The sequence below is a fragment of the Rhopalosiphum maidis genome, chromosome 2 (genome assembly GCF_003676215.2).
Source record: "Rhopalosiphum maidis isolate BTI-1 chromosome 2, ASM367621v3, whole genome shotgun sequence".
Taxonomy (NCBI): domain Eukaryota; kingdom Metazoa; phylum Arthropoda; class Insecta; order Hemiptera; family Aphididae; genus Rhopalosiphum; species Rhopalosiphum maidis.
In genome coordinates, this window is record NC_040878.1 from 81,823,172 (window position 1) to 81,842,705 (window position 19,534).

Here is a 19,534-nt window from a genome sequence, read left to right on the forward strand (position 1 = left end):
ACATTACCAACTTCTAGTCAGATTACGGATACGGTTTTAACTTTTAGAGTCCAATACTTCATACCGTAGGGATACAGTAAACCGATCAGCTGGTTGAGTGTCTTCAAATATCGTTCTGTGATAATATACCTTTTACTCTGTTATATGATAAGCGAGCACATGTTAGTTATATATCTATGATGAATGGTGATGACTAGTGTAGACTGATGAAGTTTATAGTGATAAATGAATTTTGCTTCGAGTCTGAAATGTTGACGGAGTATATTTAAAGACAGTTGGTAAGTCGATACTTAATAACTTTAATGATTACTGACAAACATTACTGCCATATATTTTTATTCTATGATGACTGTATGAACGAAGACCATACATTGTGCAACATGAATACGCAATAGCGTAGTTAAATAGTAAACTTTTAAAAATTAAATATTACATTGAAATTTATGCTTGGTTTATAAACTTCACATAACGAAGTGAGAACAAATTTATATTGAATAAAAATGTGTTAGGTTAATTTATGCACAAATTTCAATCAGTTGAACCCAAAAATATTGAGAAAACCAGATATGGTTAATTGTAAAAAAAATCATCAAACTTATACAATATTTGTTTTCAATATATCGTTATAAATACCATATATCATTAAAGTAAACAATAGCAATAGCCAACTAATGAGTAGCATTGGTTATTGAGATCACAAGTCAAAGGCCCAGGATTTACGTAGACGTTTGTATAGTTATATGCCTACAGGCTATAGCATCTGTTAATTACTATTAAAAAAAAAAAAAGAAATGTATATATCAAATATTTTTATTATTATGCATTTTTACTCTGTACTTACTATTTCTCTAAAATATAAAATATAATTTTTTTATTTTTAGATGTTATGAAAACTAATTAAAATGGATAACCAATGTACTCCATTCCAACACAGGTAATTATCTTAAATAAATTAATTTTTTATATTTTGTCTAGAATTTTTACAGTATTTTGATTTTTATAAAAAAAATATATATTTTTATAATAGCTATTTTTTATGTGACTTCAGTGACGTGCCCAGCAGGTGGGCCGGCTTACCCTGATTTTGAATCCTTTAATAATTTGATTTAATATTGTTTTTTTTTTCTATAAAAGTCTAATTCTTATAAAAAAAAGTCTTGGTGAATTATTAATATTGTAAAGCAATGTGAGTTAACAAAATTAAATTTCAAAAAAATTATGAAATTTACTGTAGAACAACAAATGTTTATAAACTGTATTAACGTATAAATGAGTTACATCATATTTTGTATAATTTTATTTAGAATAAATAATTTTAATCATTGATGACATATTGACACACTGTCAACTAAGTAATATGACAGTATACTGAATTAAATAAACTAAACGTTTGACAGCAATTCTGAATTTTCAACTGCAATATCAGTATTTAATCTAACATCAAACAATATTTTTAATGATAATTTTTTTTTAAAATTTACAAATTATTATGAATATTTATATAATAAAGTATCTAATTAAAGCCAATTAGCTAAAAATATGGGTTTTTACAAATAAATAAATTTTTTAGGAAAATAATTTGTGGAAAATATATTAGTTATTGAATATGTGTTGGTTATATCAAAACATTTTTTGTTGCTGATAAAAATCAATACATACTTACAGGCAGTGGTGGCTATCCTATAGTAGAGATGTAGCTCCTGCTACACCTTTAATTAAAGGTGGTTGAGGTGGATTGTCGTATGCGAATAATACAGAATAATACTTTGGAATATTTAATAGTATAAAAGTAACTCATATTTTTAAACATGTTGAATAAACTATTCAATAGATGGGATGTTTTATAGATGAATATTATTGAAGGTAGGTGGTTACTTCTTATGTTTCGCTACACCTATATTTTTAAGGATAGCTGCCACTGCATACAGGCATCTAAGACTACTATAAGTTTTCATTATTTAATGTCAATATCAATCAAAAAGAAGTTCTGTTCAAAGTTATTGAAAAATGCTACAAAATGTATTGACGAGTTTGATAAAGTTATAAATTAAATAGTTTAATATTATAAATAGTTTTTAGTTATTATTTATAGTGTATACAGTATACACTATGTATTATGGTTGAGTACAAAGTACCTATATTAAAAAAAAACTTTTTAAAATGTATTGTATAAATTTCTGTGTGATTTGCTACTTGTTAACTATATTTCGTTTAAGTATAGTTTAATATGTTTTAACTTTTTTTTAGTGCAAAGAATAAACTTTTCAATACTAAAAAGAGGCCTCTACAATATGAAGAATGTTACAAGCACAGTAAAATCAAAACTAATTTAATACTTGAACGTTTTATTTTGTGTTTTAAGTAATTTAATGTATATTTTAATGCATTTCAGAAAAATTTAAATCACAAGAAATTAACTATAAACCAGACGTTGATATTGTTACATTATTCAAATTAGAGTTGGAAAGAATTTTAATAAATTCTAATGTATTAAACACAACTATAACAGACATCCTACCTTATGGATCAAGAATTTCAGGTCTTAATATTACTGACAGCGATGTTGACTTTAATGTAAGCTATGGTTAGTATTACAATTTATTTTAATTTATGAATGTATATAGTAATAGTTATTTTATAAAGTATTAACCACAATAGATTCTACCATGGTGTTAACTAACATAATGATAACATCTGTAATTTTTATTTTTTAACAGTTACTATAAAAATAAGTTTAACTACAAATAATTAGGATATTCATATTAATAGCTAGGGATCGGAAATTGATGACCTTAAAACAATTAAACATACAAAAATAACAAAAAAATAAAAACAACAGTTGAAAATTAAGAAAAAGAAATTTAATTTATAAAAGATTAAAAATTACTTAAAGGTATGCATTATACTATTAGAGCATACTTGATATTGTCAAAATTAAATAAATGACAATTATCGGATAGTAATTATTTATATTTAGAAAAACTTCTCTCCACGTTTACTGAAAACTAAATTGATTGGAGAAAATTTGAAATGAACCAAATCTTCAACACTGGAGTCGTCTGGAAACCACTCAAAGCTTTTTCACCATTTAGAATTTTTGAAATTTTAACTGCTGCTGATTCAATTTTAATATCAATATCTTTTATACTTTGTATTAAATCATTAAGACTGAGTTCTGCAGTTGCTAACTTAGTGCTTGTTTATTTATTTTGTATAACCTAGATAAATATTACATTCAATTCACAGTTTAACATAAGTAACATAGTATAAAATAGGTATAAATATAAAGTAAAGAAAGATAAAAGTATAAATAAATATATAAAAGTTGACTAAATGATAACAAATTAGATATGTAATATGTTGACTAGTAATGGATGTGTGATATGCATAGGTCTTTTATTAGATTTGTATGTCCAGAGAGTTTAGCCATTGCACTGTGTCTGTTGTGGCTCTGTGTAGCTCTTGCATTCCTCCTTGTAGTCATTGAGTATTACAGTCATCACTGATGACTCATCAGTAATGTGTATAGCAGTTTGCTTTTCATAGCCGCAGTCACATCCTGATGTTGGCCTGAGTCCCCATTTATGGAGCATGTGTCCTGTTTTTCCATGGCCCGTTCGGAATCTATTTAATGCTATCCATTCCCTTCTCGGGAGGTCAGTACCTGGAACTCCTACCGTTGGGTTATTAATTAGGTTGATTTTGTCAGGATTGCTGTTTTTCCACTCATTATTCCATTCTGTGTTTATATTGAATTTTTCTGATATGAATTTTTGGGCAAGCCTCCATATAGGTTTCCTAGATTTTAGTCTTATGTTAGGACCAGTGTTTATATCATTATGTATAGGGAGTAAAGTATTTGAGAAGCATTTAGTCCACTCTTCATATTAGTAAGTTGTATCGATGTAGATGAGGTGGGCTTAAGTTACTCAGTACAGGCAGCCAAGCTATAGGGGTAGATTTAACCGTCCCAGTGATAATTCTCATAGCAGAGTTCAGTTGGGTGTCTACTTTATTTGTGTGGGCACTTTGTAGCCAAATTGGTGAGCAATAGTCAGCAACCGAAAGTATAAGTGCTATTGTTGATATTCTGAGGGTATTAGTGTCCATTCCCCATTCGGAGTTTGCAAGTTTTTGAATGATATTGTTCCTTGTTTTTAGTTTTGCTGCAGCATTTGTCAGGTGTTCCTTGTAAGAATACCGAGATATTTGAGGTGTCGGATATTTTCAATCACCTATCCATTAAAATTTATATTGATTTCGCAATTTGCCATTTTATTATTAAGGTGAAATAAGGTTACCTGTGTTTTTACTGGATTTGGCTTTAATCTCCAGCGTTTAAAGTAGTGGTTTAGGGATTCTAGGTCTTTGTTGAGAGTTGTCTCATATAGGTCAAATGTTTTTACTTGAGCTACCAAGGCTATATCATCAGCGTGTATATATTAACCGCAGTCTGTAGGTGGTATGTCATAAGTGTATAAGTTAAATAATAGAGGAGCCAGGACTAAGCCTTATGGAAGTCCATTGTTCAATGTTTTTTGTTTGCTTTTGGTATTGCCAATGATCACCTTGAATAATCTGTTGTGCTTAGCATATTGTTTAATAAATTACCTAGAGTTTGGCATGGTATAATTCGTAAAAATTTAGTAATCAATCCTTCTTGCCATACAGTGTCATAAGCAGCCATCAGGTCGATGAATGCTGTCGCGGTTTTAAGCTATTTTTCGAATACATTTTCAATTCGGGTAGTTAATGCAAGGACCTGATCACAGCAGTTCCTTGCTATTCTGAAACCCGCCTGTTCTTAAGAATGATTGAGTTTATTGGGTCTGAGATGCAATTTTAGACAAGACGTTCAAGGAGTTTATATCCGATGCTGAGTAAAGCAATTGGCCGGTAGCTTTGTACTTCATTGCTAGGTTTGCCTGGCTTAAAAATAGCTAGAATTTTAGTTTTCTTGAAATACCTTGGGAATTTGTTGTTGTCTATGATGTCTGAGTAGGATTTCGACAGCCATAGTCTGACTTTAGATCCACTATGTTTTATGAATTCTGGATAGATTTCGTCAAAGACAGCTGCTTTTCCAAATTTCTAACATTTGATTGCATTTGTTTTTTCGTAGTTCAGCTGTTCTATATTTACTATCAATTTTTGCTCTGGAGAATTCGATTATTCGGTTAGCAAATGTTTTTGACTTAATTTTGATATAATATCTTTTCCGTTTGCAACTGGTATCGATTTTCCTGAGCAAGTTCCACGCTTTTCTGCTAGAATTTTTAAAATCAATTTCTTCTACTGTTTTAATCCATCGGCTTTATCGTACTGTCCTAGACCTCACGATGACACATAACTTAGTATTAGAAACCATAGTTCAAAAGTTAGCGTTTATGTAAATTAAATTATATTTTGCATTATCATTCATCACTCATAAGATCTTGTGCTTTTTCTATTGATGTAGAATTTTCTTTGTAATATTTTTAAAATAGTAAATTAAAGAGGTGCAATAACAAGGTAGGTACATATCATTCGACAAATTATATGATTTAATAGTGGGTTTGCAATAAACTCATTTTTTTTCTTTAAGCTAGTTGAAAAATGAGTTAAAATGACTAAAAATGTAGGGAAATAACCCCTTACCTTTAAAAGTCAAAAAAAAAAATAATAATAAACAGTTTATTGGATATGCATGAGTCACACATTTTTAGGTAAGGAAGTATCGTCTAAGAAGTTCAATAAAAAAAAAAAAAACAACTTCCAAACCCTATTCATAACTTTTATTATTTATTAGATTTCAGCCTTAAATATGTATTATACAAAAAGTTGTTTTTTTTTTTAACTATAACTATTGTGTGCTCTTTTTTCTTTCATATTATTTATTATTATTTTTTAAATTGTATGTTTATTTTTTAATCTCCCCTGTTATTTAAATATTTTTCAGTTTCAAAAACACCAGCTAAAAAAGTGATAAAATCATTTGCTAATAAACTTCGTCAAAGTCAAGTATTTATTAAGGTTTTTCCTCTAATCTATGCTAAAATACCTATTATAAAATGCACTCATAAAAAAACAAGTATTGATTGTGATATATCGTTTAATAATATCAGTGCAGTTCATAACTCTCATCTTCTCAATCACGTTTTAAGTATAGACTATCGTATTAAACCAGTTTTAATGAAGTTAAAGATATGGGCTAAAAATATTGGACTTATTAATACAAATGGATTTTCTAGTTACTCATTCTATTGGCTTGGATTATTCATCATGCAAGTCTTAGGATTATTGCCAGCTATTTGTGATCTACAAAAATCTGTTCCAGAAATTATTTTTGATCAATGGAATTGTGCATTTTCCAAAAAAATACAAGAATATATTATTAACAAACAAGAAACTCTAAGTGAAAGTGACATATTAAATTTTTTCTATAAATATTATTCGAATTTTGATTTTAATAAATTTGTGATAAGTCCATACACTGGTTATCCATTACTTAAAAAGGATTTTGAAAATGTAGAACAACTTCCAGATGAACTATGGAGGTATAAACAATTTCATAAAGAAAATAAGGAATACCAGAAATTATTATTTTTGGGTTCTTGTCAATTTAAAATGTACACCCAAGATCCATTTCAACATAATGTAAATATTACAGCAAGAGTGACTCCTAAAATATTTGAAAAATTTATCAATGCTTGTGTAGAATTAAAAACTTTACAGAAAACAAAAAACCACACAAGTTAAAATTCAACTTTAACTTAATTCACAGAGATAAAATAACTATACTACATTTAGATTATTGTATTATAAGCATTTGTTAATGCTTAAAATAATTTGTGTTATTTTAAACAAATATTTTTTAATAAATTGATGACTTTTATTATATAATTTTTCAATGTAAATATCTATAAAACCATAAGTTGAAAATTTTTTTTTTATTTTAGTATATTACACATTTTAATTTTATAAATATTAAATAAATTAAAATTGAATCGCTATTATTTGTATTCAATTATAACTGTAATTCAACTAAGATCTATTTTAATCCTATGTATTTAATTTGTAGTTCTGAGATTCCTCACCTAAGTTAATTGTTTTTAAATACAAAAATTTTTTCAAGTATTTAAATTTCCACAATTATTTGTAATGAGTACAATGATTATAAGTATTAATTTAAAAGTTAATGTTTTATTATACAAAAGAAAATTATGTAGTCAAATTATAAATGTAATTCAAATTTGTAAGCATACCATGGATAATTAAATTGTGAAGCTTGGTATGTAAGTTTTTTTTTCGTGTACCATTCAAAATAATTTGTTATTTGTTAAGCCTATAGTAGTTTAGTGTGTAGTAATCTTTACTATTGTTTATTTGTTTATACATTTATTCTAACGCATAATTTTGATTATCATCAAGTAATTATCTATTAGATATTGTATGGTTCACCTGTATAACATAAAGATGAATAAATAACAATTCTTCATTAAATAAACAATGATTAAATATTTAAATTCTTATAAATAAAAAGTATAACTCAAAAAGAATTAAGAAAAAATATACATATTAAAAGTTGTATTTCTTATAAAAATGTATTAACCAGCTAGTAGGTATTATTAGTTATAGAATTTTTGAATATTATTTTGCACAAAATTGAAAATATTCAACATTAAAATATGCTTTATTATGTGCTAAAAAATTGTGTCAATTCAATAATTCATAGATGAAAAGGAGTTTTTAAACTGACACATATAATAAACATATATAGAAGTATACTTCAACAAAAGAAAATTGAATTTTCTAATGATGTTATTATCAGAAAAGATATTTTTGAACCTATTGACTTTGATACTTTGATTAAAAAATTAACATCCCTAAAAGCAAGAAAAAAATGTTTTTTTGATATTTAAATATACAATTTAATGTAATAGGTAATATATAAAATAAATGAAAACTGATTAATTAAAGGAACATAGTTTTATTTTTATTAAGTTTTTATTTTGGTTGTAATAAAAAAAAATTGTTTCAGAAAAAATAATATATTGGTTTTAATGGTTTTATAAAAAAACTTTTCTAGAGAGCCACAAATAGGTATAATCCGGGGCTACTAATAAGTATTATTTTATGTTCTTCAGAAATGCATTTAACACAGATTTACTACACTACTATTTTTTGTTTAAATAAGCTAATTCAAATACATAAAATCTTATGTTATCTATATATCATTATTTTTCAAACATTCCTGATCAATTATTTTAATGTGTTCCAACAACTTTTTTTCTGTATATTTTTTCAAAAAATACTCTACTGCATAGCCAATTTCATGAGGTTGTGTTCCAAAAAAATCTGTTATGCCGTCAATTTCATACTTAGTCCTAAATAATAAATATATATATTGCATGAATAAGTAATTAGTATATAGTAAAATTAATAAATAATATTAAGTAAAAATCAATTAATATTAATAATTATATTAACCAACTATAAAATAGATTACTGGTGAAGGAATTATTTCATGTTTGTCTGTTTAGAAATAACAACTATGATTATAGGCCTTATTAACCTGTGGTATGCAGAAAGCTCATACGCGAAGAAAATTTCCCTTTATAAAAAAAAAATTGGAATGAATCATTATTAACATTAATTATTATTTGGTATTTGGTGTGGAGGTTGTTTCTAATCGAAATAATAATTATTATTGTACATATTTAATTTAATTTCTTTTTGTGCATTAAATACTTAATTCCCATCATTTTGTAATTCCTAATAAAATAAAATTCTATACATATATCATAGGTAAACATAAATACATTATTAATAAGCAAAAAAAATGATCAGGTGGTACATAAAAATTTTCAAACTATGTAGGTGGTATGCGAATATAAAAAGGTTGAGAATCGTTGCGCGCAAGGTAGAGAGTGGTCGGGTGCTTGCCGTACTTGGGCATCTCAAGTTACTCCAAACCTGGTATAAAGATTGGGGGATTAAGATTAGCGAGTCTAAACCCACTCATTACATGTTCACTCTTAGACCAAGGAATTGTACTACAATAACCCTCAATAACCTACCTATACAACCCACACAAAACGTCTAGTACTACCTAAGCCTTTACATGTATCGTCGGCTGTCCTAGACCCACCACATCCTTATTAAGCGAATGGCGCTGAATAACCGATCCCGTCAACTACATCACTTTCTAACCTCCAAACACGTCAATCTAAACAACAAAACACTCATACATAAACTTTTAATAAAACCTATATGGTTATATGGTATACAACTTTAGCCACTTAGAATTTCGGCAAAACTATCAAACATAAAGCCATTCCAAACATTCCAATCTAAATGCCCCTGATAAATAACCAATAAGGCTCCCTTATAAGTTTCAAACGATATACCTTCCAAATGACCTCTCCATTCCAATAGTACAAGACGTACCCAAACTCTATGAAGAATTGAAGTTCCATCGCTGGATGAGTTCTTCAATCAATATTTCAAAAAAATATTTTTAATTTTCATAATCAATATTAATATAATTAAAAATTGTTCTTTTTTTCCATATATTTGTTTTCTGTTACTCTTTTTTTCGGGATTCTAATAATGTATAATATAAATCAATATCACATAATTATTTGGAATCATTATCAGATGGCCAGGCGTCTGGCGTTAAACAGGGAAAAGGGCGAACCTAAATAAAGGAAACTCAAAAATACTTTAGTCACCACCAGTCTGAAATCCAGGTTAGCTAGGTAAATATGCCTTGCCTTGCATTAAAGTTAGTATACCTACAGGAGTACCTACAGACTAAACAAATAAAGACTAAGTATTCTTGTCGTATGCGGTCTACCGCACACTTGTCTACCACACATGTTATACGTCATATTAGTGGCATAACTAAAAAAAATGTAGGCTCTCCCGCAAAAATAAAAAATAGGCTCCAAAAATATTGTTATACCAAATATAACTCTATAACCAAAGGCCCCAAATTACTATGGGGTCATATGCGGTCTATAACATACTTTTTATACGTAATTAAATTATGGTAGAATTATATTATATTTAATTTAATACACAATATGTATTAAAAAAATTTCAATAAAACAATACATGTCACGATCTTATCCTAAATTAGGTTAAGTTAGGTACAAAAAAAATAGGTATAGAATCATAATTATAAAAACAAATAAAATAATATAATATGTCAATGTATCAAAAAATACTATACTATGTCTATATAATTTTTATTTCTATTATTTAAATTAGGCACAATATAACTTTAGGTCTCTTCAAAAACATTCAAATATATGATCATTGCTGTTTCTTAGACGCCACCATTGTTCCACTAAATACGAGGGTAGCAATGATGGTGATGTAACATGCATTTTTTTACGATTCGAAGTTTTAAACCTTCCCATAAACTTTCTATACGCTATGTGAGTGCACATAGGATCGATAAAAAATTGGGAATAGTTTACGGTTTTTTGTATGAACACTTTAGTTTCTAATGTCTTATATGTAAGGCATTCATGAGTGTATTTCTGTACCAATTTCAATTTCATTTTGAATTATTTCAAGAAGTGTCTGTCTGTTTCTTTTTTCTACAACAAAATATCTTGCCTCGATACACCATTTTCGTCTTTTTGGCACATTCTAAACACCCATGGACCAGTAAGTTTTTTGCCATAATTTCTGGTAGACTTTGGTGTGGTAGACCGCATATGACATATAGAAACATGTGTGGGTAGATGACAAGTGTGCGGTAGACCGCATACGACAAGAATACCTAAAGACTATTACAATTCCTATTAAATATATTCAATATTTCAGTCTAATAATAATATAGCAGAGATAGCATTGGTAGCAGTGGTAGCATTGGTGGATGAAAAATTAATTTTGTCCCCACACAAGGAAAAATTTCTTTACGCTACTCACTAGTAAGATCAGTAGATTACTACCCCTTCTCCGACGCCACTGTAGATTGTAATATGTAAAATATAATTTATAGAACTTGTATAAATTTACCATGTTGGATTTGGTGTAATCGATAATGTTATAATATTAGATAACGTAGCTATTTCTGACCAACTCAAATTTCTCGTTCTTGCCCAAAATTTTTGACCTTTTTCGTCATACCAACATTCTTCTTCAATAATTATTTCTGGAATATGTAGTATTTGATCGCGCCTTAATACTTGAGGAATAATATTATGACATACCAGCCTATGTTTAGTATATTCAAATCCATGTTCATCTAAAAAAAATTCAATGTAAACTTTATATGCTGTAGGTTATATTATAATATTATACAGCATACAAATTAAATGGAATATCAATAGCTGTAATTCATCAAATAATGCAGATATTTTAATTTCTAGTGCAGTTTTTTTTCAATTTAATTATTATGACTAATAGCCAACTTTTTACAATAGTCTAAAATAAAAAGAAGCCAACGATTTTTTTTGAAAAATCAAAAACAGCCATTTTGTAGAGTTATTTATTTTTAATATAAAGAAAAACAAATTTTGAAATTGTTTTAACTTTGAAATAACAAAATTTATTTATATTTCAAAAATACAACATAATATTATAGTAAAATTGTATGGTTTTCAGATTTCACACTTTGATTACTAATTTGCAAATTCAATAGATTATAAAGAACACACAACTCATAGATATTTTATTATGTAATTATTTTTTAAAAGACATTATATTTAAACGTCTTTTTAGATAAGACCATATTTGATTTAGACCACAGTGGAGTTAAAATTAACTTGGATTAGTGGTGTATAGTGATAGTGAACATATTGAACAATATATAAAAACAGATGACCTAGTATTATAATTACTACAACTATACAATTTTAGTAATTTTACCATCGTCCATAATATTATGCTGTATTTTTTGAAATAGAAGTTTCTTTCGTTCATTCAAAATTTAACTGATTTCCAAATTGTTTTTTTCCATTAAAATGGTTAGGTATTTTAGTATTTTCAAAAAATTATAAAAAATTTAAGTTATTTTGACTTTTTTTTTATTTTAGACCATTGTAAAAGGTATTAGGCAATTAGTCATATATTACATTAAAAAAACTGTACTACAATATCTGAATTAAATTTAGAATTACATTTGAATGTCCAATTAATTTATATACTTACTGTATGTCTGTATAAAAGTGTTTAAAAAAAAAAATTATATTGAATTGATCATGAATAAATATTATTATTCTTGTAATTAGTTTAATATAGGTACCTATTATTAATGTTATTATACTAGGACAGAGAAGTTGTAAGAATCAAAAAAATAAATATTTACAAGTTACAAGAAAAAAATATGCATAACTCAGCTAGGAGGGGTGCAAAGACGTAGGTAAAATATTTTAACAAACATAATAGTACCTATAATGTAGGTCAGGGGTCACCAATTAATATTTTTAAAGGGCCACATTAGGAATCTGAAAATGTTTAGTGGGCCATAAAAATTCTAAGTACATATTTACATTATTTAAAAACCCATAATATTTAAAAATAATAATAATTTACATTCATAACACATAATTTTGTTGTAATATGTGTTATTTATTCTTTGTCTGCGGGCCTGATAAAATGTGTTTACGGGCCGCCATTTGGTGACCCATGATGTAGATAGTATGTTTAACAGTAAAATAAATAAGGAAACATGAAAATGTTTTGAACAGATGACTATAATTTTAAATTTTGATTTTTTCACTTAATATGATTCATAATGCCTTGGGTACAATGAAAAATTTAAATTTAAATTTAAATAAAAATAAACCTAATTAAAAAAAAAAAACTCAAAATCAAATAATAAAATAACGGAAACAAAAATTATTTCATACATTATAGTCACACGGTCAATTTCGTTTAATTACTAAGTTATGAAACATTTGTAGTTTTTAATAAAATTATGAAATATTTCGCCAAATTAGGCAACATTACTGCTATTTATTGCTTTTAAAATACATCGTCTTTTTAAAAAAAATTGAGTCTATCTTTGATTAAATTGTATGAAAAAAGATGATACCTTTTAATAGTTTAATACCTAATTCTATTTAATTCTATTAATATATTTATGACCTAGAATAATGTTTTTGATTTATATAGGTAATTAAAATTAAGTTCCGAAAAAATCTTTGATACATAAAGATTATAACACAATTATTCATTGTATAATTAATAACAGAATTTAAAAAAAATGTACATAATTAATTTTTATTGATAAATGAGTTGTTTGTAAATGAGAGCGTTTGATGTTTTTTTCTTAGATTCCACCTAGCATGCTTAAAAGTTCTAAAAATCAGAATTTTAATAAATTATAAAAGAAAAAACTGGAGTGAGTGTTGATTAATCGTCCTGTATACATATTATATCCCGATAACCGTGTTGAATAAAAACAAAAATAAAACTACAATGGCCAATTGTGCAATGCAGTCACTGATTAGGTCATGATGAATACTATTTATTAGATATTTATTTTGTCATACTATAACTATAGTTACCTATGTTAATCAACATTAAAACTTTTATATAAAAATACTTATGAATTAATTATGAATTTAAAAACAATTATACTTTTTAGTTTTTAATGTTTGACCACCTTCAAGTATCAGACGATGCATTTAAAAAAAAATACTCAACAATGTAAAAAAATATTCTCAAAATAACAAAATATAGTCGTTTGTTGGAATATTATTAAAATGGTGTGTAAAAGTAAACAAAAAAAAAATTTTCAAAGCTAAATACTTATATTAATTATATATATTAATTCCTGTAGTAATTTTGTGTTTCAATTTGCTATAAAAAACATACTAATACTATAATTTTTCTACCTTACTATTATTATTTATTACCAATGTGCGCATCAATTAATTCTGAAATTTTAACAACATCATCTTTTTGTCTGATTTGACTGTAGAATGTTTTAATTGTTTGAAATGGTTGCTGGAATATGTGCACTAACGAAACTGTTAAAACCATTATTATATTTTGCATACATAAAAAAAGAAATATAATATTATATTATTTTATACAACTCACAGTGAAACGTTCAACAACTATAATAAAAATATTATTTGAATCATTTAAAAGTTAAAACTGTTCTATTGTTAATAAGTAATAAACATTAATCAATATTAATGAACATAAATATTGAAAAACTTCCGACTATTACACATTTAAATTGGACTTGGAACTTTAATAGTAATGAAGGTCAATATATCATTGTACAAATATGAACTGTTTTTAAATCGTTTTTAATACGGTATGGGAAATTAATTCCAAAGACTATTATCGTAAACGTTTCTTGCATATATCTATTATATATTATGCATTAGATTTTTAAAATTCAGGAAAAATATATTGTTATAAAAACATCATCTTAAAACTTTTATGTGTATTATGAATTTTATTCTATAGTCTATATGCAATATGACATTTTCAAAATATGTGGGTATATAGCTTAATTTTAAGCTATTACTTATTTAAAAAAATGTATTTATGTAATGTTTAGCCATGTAGGTAGGTACAATACGTATACAAATACCATGAACTTATTCATAGATTTTACAGTAAGGTGGTATTGACTCAAAATTTTATAATAATAATATATTATATAATACTGTATCAGGGGCGGCTCCTGGGAGAGGGCCCTAGAGGCCGCACCCCAGGCCTATATTTCTAAAAAAATTGTATATTGTTGAAAAAAATTATAAGCTAAAACATATTATCCCATCGACTATCATAGACACGTACAAGTATGCAGGTATGACAGTATGTACGTGCTATCTATATAATGTATATATTATGAAAAACCTATAATCATAAGAAAAATTAAAACTAAGGCTCCCCTAACCAAGTCTCTGGAGCCGCCCCTGTACTATATAAATATATACTATTATAATAATTTATTTTATTTCATTATTATTAAAAAGTCAATAGTACCTATACAACTATAATAGCAAGCTAAACTTATAAAAAATAATTAAATATTAATATTCATAATATAAATATAAATAATGTAATAAATGCAATGTTTTTGACAAAATTAAATCAAACTAATATAATACTAAACTAATGGTAAAATAGATAACTTTATTAGTAATATCAAAATATAATAAGTGAATGAAATATATCTAGGTATTTACTATTACAACTACTATAGATATACTTATATGTTATACCATTGATTTAAAATCAATGATTATACCAATAGTGAAATAATCTAACTACGGACCGTTACCGCTCAAAATCGTTTTTCGTATATCTTATTATAAAATATAGGTATCTATAATAATGCATTAATACCTAAATAGTCATATCATCGAATTCAAACATAGCACAACCATTAAAATTCTACATCTAATAAACAGCAGTGGTTTCCAATGACCCATCTTTTTTAAAAAAAAAATAATTATTATAAAAACCATAATTTAAATAGGTATAATTTTAAAATTGAACCATGTTTGTATCAAACTAGAGTTTGACTATACTAATTTCTTATAAATGTGTACTCTAAACTCTAAAGTCTGTACCTACTCCATAGACTTTGAACCTTGTACCTATACTAGCTACTTATTTATTTAAGTGAAGTAAAAATTATAGATAAAAATTGTAAATCTTCACTCTTCAATTAGTCATAGAAGTATCTATAATTATTAATTGTATACTGTATATACGAATATCGGAAATAAAATTTACATATACTTTCAAAGTCTGTGTATGAACAACGATTAAAGATACTATCTTTAGTTAATCTTTATTAAAGGTAGTATCTTTAATCGTGGTATGAACTATGAAGTGATAATTTATTAAGAACATTGAGAAATATTTTCTACAATGATTAATATTCATGATCCTAGAGGCTAAAGAATGGATCACTGACTTTTGTTCCACATTATCTTTGTTCCTAATTTTTAAATGTTGTCTTTTTTCCAAGTGACGTTTGTTCTAACAATAATGAAGTATGATAACGGACGACGGTTTTTTTTAAATGATTTTGTTTTTATCTATACTCTACAGGTATAATACTATAATCATTAATCAGTTTACAGAGTACACATAAAAGAGTACATAACATAAATTATAATTATAAATTAATTCAATAATAACTTTCAGACAAGTAAGCAAAAATTAAAATTAGTTTCCCAAAATTCTTTTTATTTTTACTATATTTAAATAATAATTTACTCATTGTTACTAAAAGTATATTATATCAAATTCTTATTTCTCAATCATTCAATTTATAGTATCTATAAGTAAGTATACTATTTTATGTTTTTTTAAATAAGTTTAATAAAATTATAAGACATATTATTTGTGCTTATTTTATGAATTATCAAAAAGAATAAAAATCTGATATTTATACACTATACACATAAATTACACACTTTTTATCTATTAAATTTATTAAACAAAATTAAAAATTATGTGTGTATATAATATTATATTAAAATTTAATAATGCTTATAGTTTGTATAAAATTTAAATACTATAAAAATGAGAAAACATAAATAATGAATGTTATTACCTTTAAGTTTGATAAAACGACTAACTAACCTAACCTAACCGACCTAACTAATAGATAAATTCACTCTAATACTTAAGCTAACAACACAAAACTGGAACTGCAGAAGCTAAATATGTGTTAGTAAGCCATGTATATCAGTGGCTTAGTTAAAATAACAAAACTTACTAAGCTAGCATATAATATAATATTAATGAATTCCTTAAAAATAACCATACATTTCACCCTTACATTACTAGAATTGTATATTTGTATCTGTTTTTATAGAAAATAAACAATGAAACATAGTTAAGTTACTACTATTGATTAATACAAGGGCGGCTCCAGACTTGATTAGGGGGGGGGGGGGTTTCTTAGTTTTAATTTTTCTTATGATTATAGGTTTTTCATAGTATACATAATATAGATAGCATATACATACCGTCATATCTACATACTTGTACGTGTCTATGATAATCGATGGTATAATATGTTTTTAGCTTATAATTTTTTTTTCAACAAAATACAATTTTTTTAGAAATATAAGCCTGAGAGAGCCGTGGCCTCTATAACCCCCTCTCTGGAGCTGCCCCTGAATTAATTACATATTTTTTCAGGATCAACAAATATTTATTATGGAATCAAAGTCATGTCGACAGAAAAATGCTATGATATCTTTATCAAAACCAAAATATAAAAAGTCTTTACCAGAAAAACAGAATACCTGGGGTAATCTATTAAATAAAAAATCAGTCGGAACCAATACAGCAATAAGTACCAAAAATAAAACTAAAAAATATTCCTCTATTCCTGAGATGAATACTAAATGTATGAACGTTAATACATTAATATTTTTATTAAAATAATATTTAATTAGTTTTTATTTCTAGCAATGACCAAGAGTGTACAATGTAATGATTCACCTATTGATAAAGAATGTAAAAGTTTTACTTCACTTTCTGTATTCAATCCTATCAGAACATTACAATTTTTACTAAAGGAAATTAAGGAATTCCCAAGTATTCAAAGTTAGTAAACATTTCTTTTTTCTTTTTAATATATTTGTATTAGTTTGATGATTATTAAATAGTTAACTAATTGAATGTTTGTTAGATGGAGACATTGCAAAAATTGTTAATGAAATGCAAGTAGTTGTGGGTAGAATTGTTGATGAATGTGCTGAAAATTCTCCTAGTTCTAAATTAAATAATAACCTAGCTATTAACTATAATTCTATGATTCCGACCAGAGATAATGATTATTGTAAAAATTTAAAATATGATAATAGTTCTCAGGAAAATGTAAGTTAATATTTATTTATTATTTTTTAATAACAAATCATTAATAAATAATATTTATACCTTAATTTATATTTTAGAAATATTTGTCTGTACTGTTAGCAAAAATATCAGAACTTGAAAATCATTATAGTCAACAGATAAAAGATAACACTAAGTCTAAAGAAAAATTACAGAGTGTGACATCTGAAAGGGATAGATTACTTGAGTAAATAAATTAAACACCTTTTTTTAACTATTTTATTTTATTTAATTATAATATTTAAATAGGAAATTTAAAGAATCGTGCGATTCGTTAGAAAAGTTAAATAATCGTGAACGTGAATATTTAGATACAATCACAGCACTTAAGTCCAAACTTGTAATTTCAGAAAAATTAATTAGAGATCAAGATATCATCATTACGGATTTAAATAAAAGATTGAATAATTTACCAAATAAAAATAAAGTTTGTGTGAATTGAATTTTTTTCTTTTAAGTTAAATTTGTTAATACTTTATATTGTTATATAGACACAGGAGTATGAGAATGAAAATATTCCAACTGAACAACATAATACTTACAAAACAGTATTAAAAGAAAATAACGAATTCAACAAAATCACAAAATCACATTTGGATAAATTAGCTATTACCAGTACTTTTAAAGATAATGAAGTCTCCAAACTCAGATCAGATATAAAGTAATGATTATTGGTTAAATAGTTTTAGATTATATTATGTTATTGCATTCATTATAAATATTTTTAATTAAAAATTTGGTTGTTTTTTGATAACTTTATATACTTAAATATAAAGAACAGAACAACCATACCATACTACCACAGTGTTCTGTTTCCAACTTGTAAATAAATTATAGACAGCATGTTATTAAATTTCTTGATTTATCCATTGTTTCATTGTGTTTTCTTTGATATTGTTTGTGATTGCATGTTTTATTTTATTTCTAGAACTTGCTAATTGTTTTTTGCATTTTTATCTATTTAATAATAAATTATACAGTATCTATTTATTTCACTAAATCATTTTTAGCATACACATAAAATGATTAATGAATTGCAAACACATATATTGATAAATTAAAATAAATTGTGTTTTATCTTTCCTTTTATATATAATTTTTAGTATTTGGATTTATTTGAATTATTATTAACTTATGCTTATTTATAAAATAATATTAATACAAAATAATTGGTTTAATCTTAAATTTTTTTTTAATATACTTATTACATAAATATCCTGATTTTGTAAATATTAATATCTCATACTTTTTTTTCAGGCAAATGAAGCAAATTGTTTTAACTGGATTAGAAAATAATAATATTAAATCTGTGTCAATGACATCATTGAAATCAGAAGACAACCTAATCAAGGATTTTCTTAAGCATAATGAAGATAATAAAAAATATGAAGACAATGATATTGATACACAATATACTGAATACAACAGAGAAGCATCGGCTATAAAACTAGCTAAAACAGAACTTCATCAGTTATTTGAAACAATTAAAACACAAGCTTATCATTCAAAAAAACTTTTCAATTCCACTTTTGTAGATAATGAAAGAGTTTTAAGTGACATTTCTGATGAAGAAGAAAGCTCAAATGTATCAAACTTTATGAGTGTGGTGACACATTCAAGTTGTTAATGATTTTATACACTTGAAAAAGATTTTTTAGATGTAAATATATATATATATATATATATATGGAATATAATTTTTATT

The 19,534-nt window shown here is 25.7% G+C and overlaps 2 protein-coding genes and 1 long non-coding RNA gene across 7 annotated transcripts; 1 reads left to right on the plus strand and 2 right to left on the minus strand.

Annotated features, from left to right (window-relative positions):
* Positions 1-115: 115 nt before the first annotated feature.
* On the plus strand, positions 116-19,514 carry LOC113553966 (uveal autoantigen with coiled-coil domains and ankyrin repeats protein-like). 5 transcript variants are annotated; one of them, XM_026957575.1, is made up of 11 exons: positions 116-278; positions 882-934; positions 2,248-2,312; positions 2,393-2,574; positions 17,128-17,338; positions 17,401-17,538; positions 17,624-17,811; positions 17,889-18,016; positions 18,079-18,256; positions 18,321-18,490; positions 19,087-19,514. In XM_026957575.1, the coding sequence occupies exons 2-11, from the start codon at positions 903-905 to the stop codon at positions 19,454-19,456; spliced, it is 1,662 nt and encodes a 553-aa protein (XP_026813376.1). In that variant the 5' UTR covers positions 116-278; positions 882-902; the 3' UTR covers positions 19,457-19,514. The 5 variants fall into 5 exon arrangements, with proteins under 5 accessions (XP_026813376.1, XP_026813377.1, XP_026813378.1 ...); XM_026957576.1 differs by lacking the exon at positions 116-278 and adding an exon at positions 323-473; XM_026957577.1 differs by lacking the exons at positions 116-278; positions 882-934; positions 2,248-2,312 and having other exon boundaries at positions 2,449-2,584.
* LOC113553969 lies at positions 2,840-5,847 on the minus strand. The gene is made up of 2 exons (XR_003405223.1): positions 4,302-5,847; positions 2,840-4,235 (listed from the first exon to the last, which is right to left on the minus strand). It is a non-coding gene; the product is annotated as an uncharacterized LOC113553969 (long non-coding RNA).
* On the minus strand, positions 7,954-14,087 carry LOC113553968 (PRELI domain-containing protein 2-like). Its single transcript, XM_026957581.1, has 3 exons — positions 13,860-14,087; positions 11,014-11,242; positions 7,954-8,366 (listed from the first exon to the last, which is right to left on the minus strand). Exons 1-3 carry the CDS (start codon positions 13,999-14,001, stop codon positions 8,207-8,209), a joined length of 531 nt encoding a protein of 176 aa, XP_026813382.1. The 5' UTR covers positions 14,002-14,087; the 3' UTR covers positions 7,954-8,206.
* Positions 19,515-19,534: the final 20 nt, after the last annotated feature.

Coding starts and splice junctions, on each gene's coding strand:
- LOC113553966 (XM_026957575.1), top strand. CDS start 903: ATGGATAACCAATGTACTCCATTCCAACACAG. Junction 935..2,247: donor TGTACTCCATTCCAACACAG/GTAATTATCTTA, acceptor ACTTTTTTTTAG/TGCAAAGAATAAACTTTTCA. Junction 17,812..17,888: donor ATAATAGTTCTCAGGAAAAT/GTAAGTTAATAT, acceptor TTTATATTTTAG/AAATATTTGTCTGTACTGTT.
- LOC113553968 (XM_026957581.1), bottom strand. CDS start 14,001: ATGCAAAATATAATAATGGTTTTAACAGTTTCGTTAGTGCACATATTC. Junction 11,243..13,859: donor ATTAATTGATGCGCACATTG/GTAATAAATAAT, acceptor AATTTTTTTTAG/ATGAACATGGATTTGAATAT. Junction 8,367..11,013: donor ATTACACCAAATCCAACATG/GTAAATTTATAC, acceptor TTTATTATTTAG/GACTAAGTATGAAATTGACG.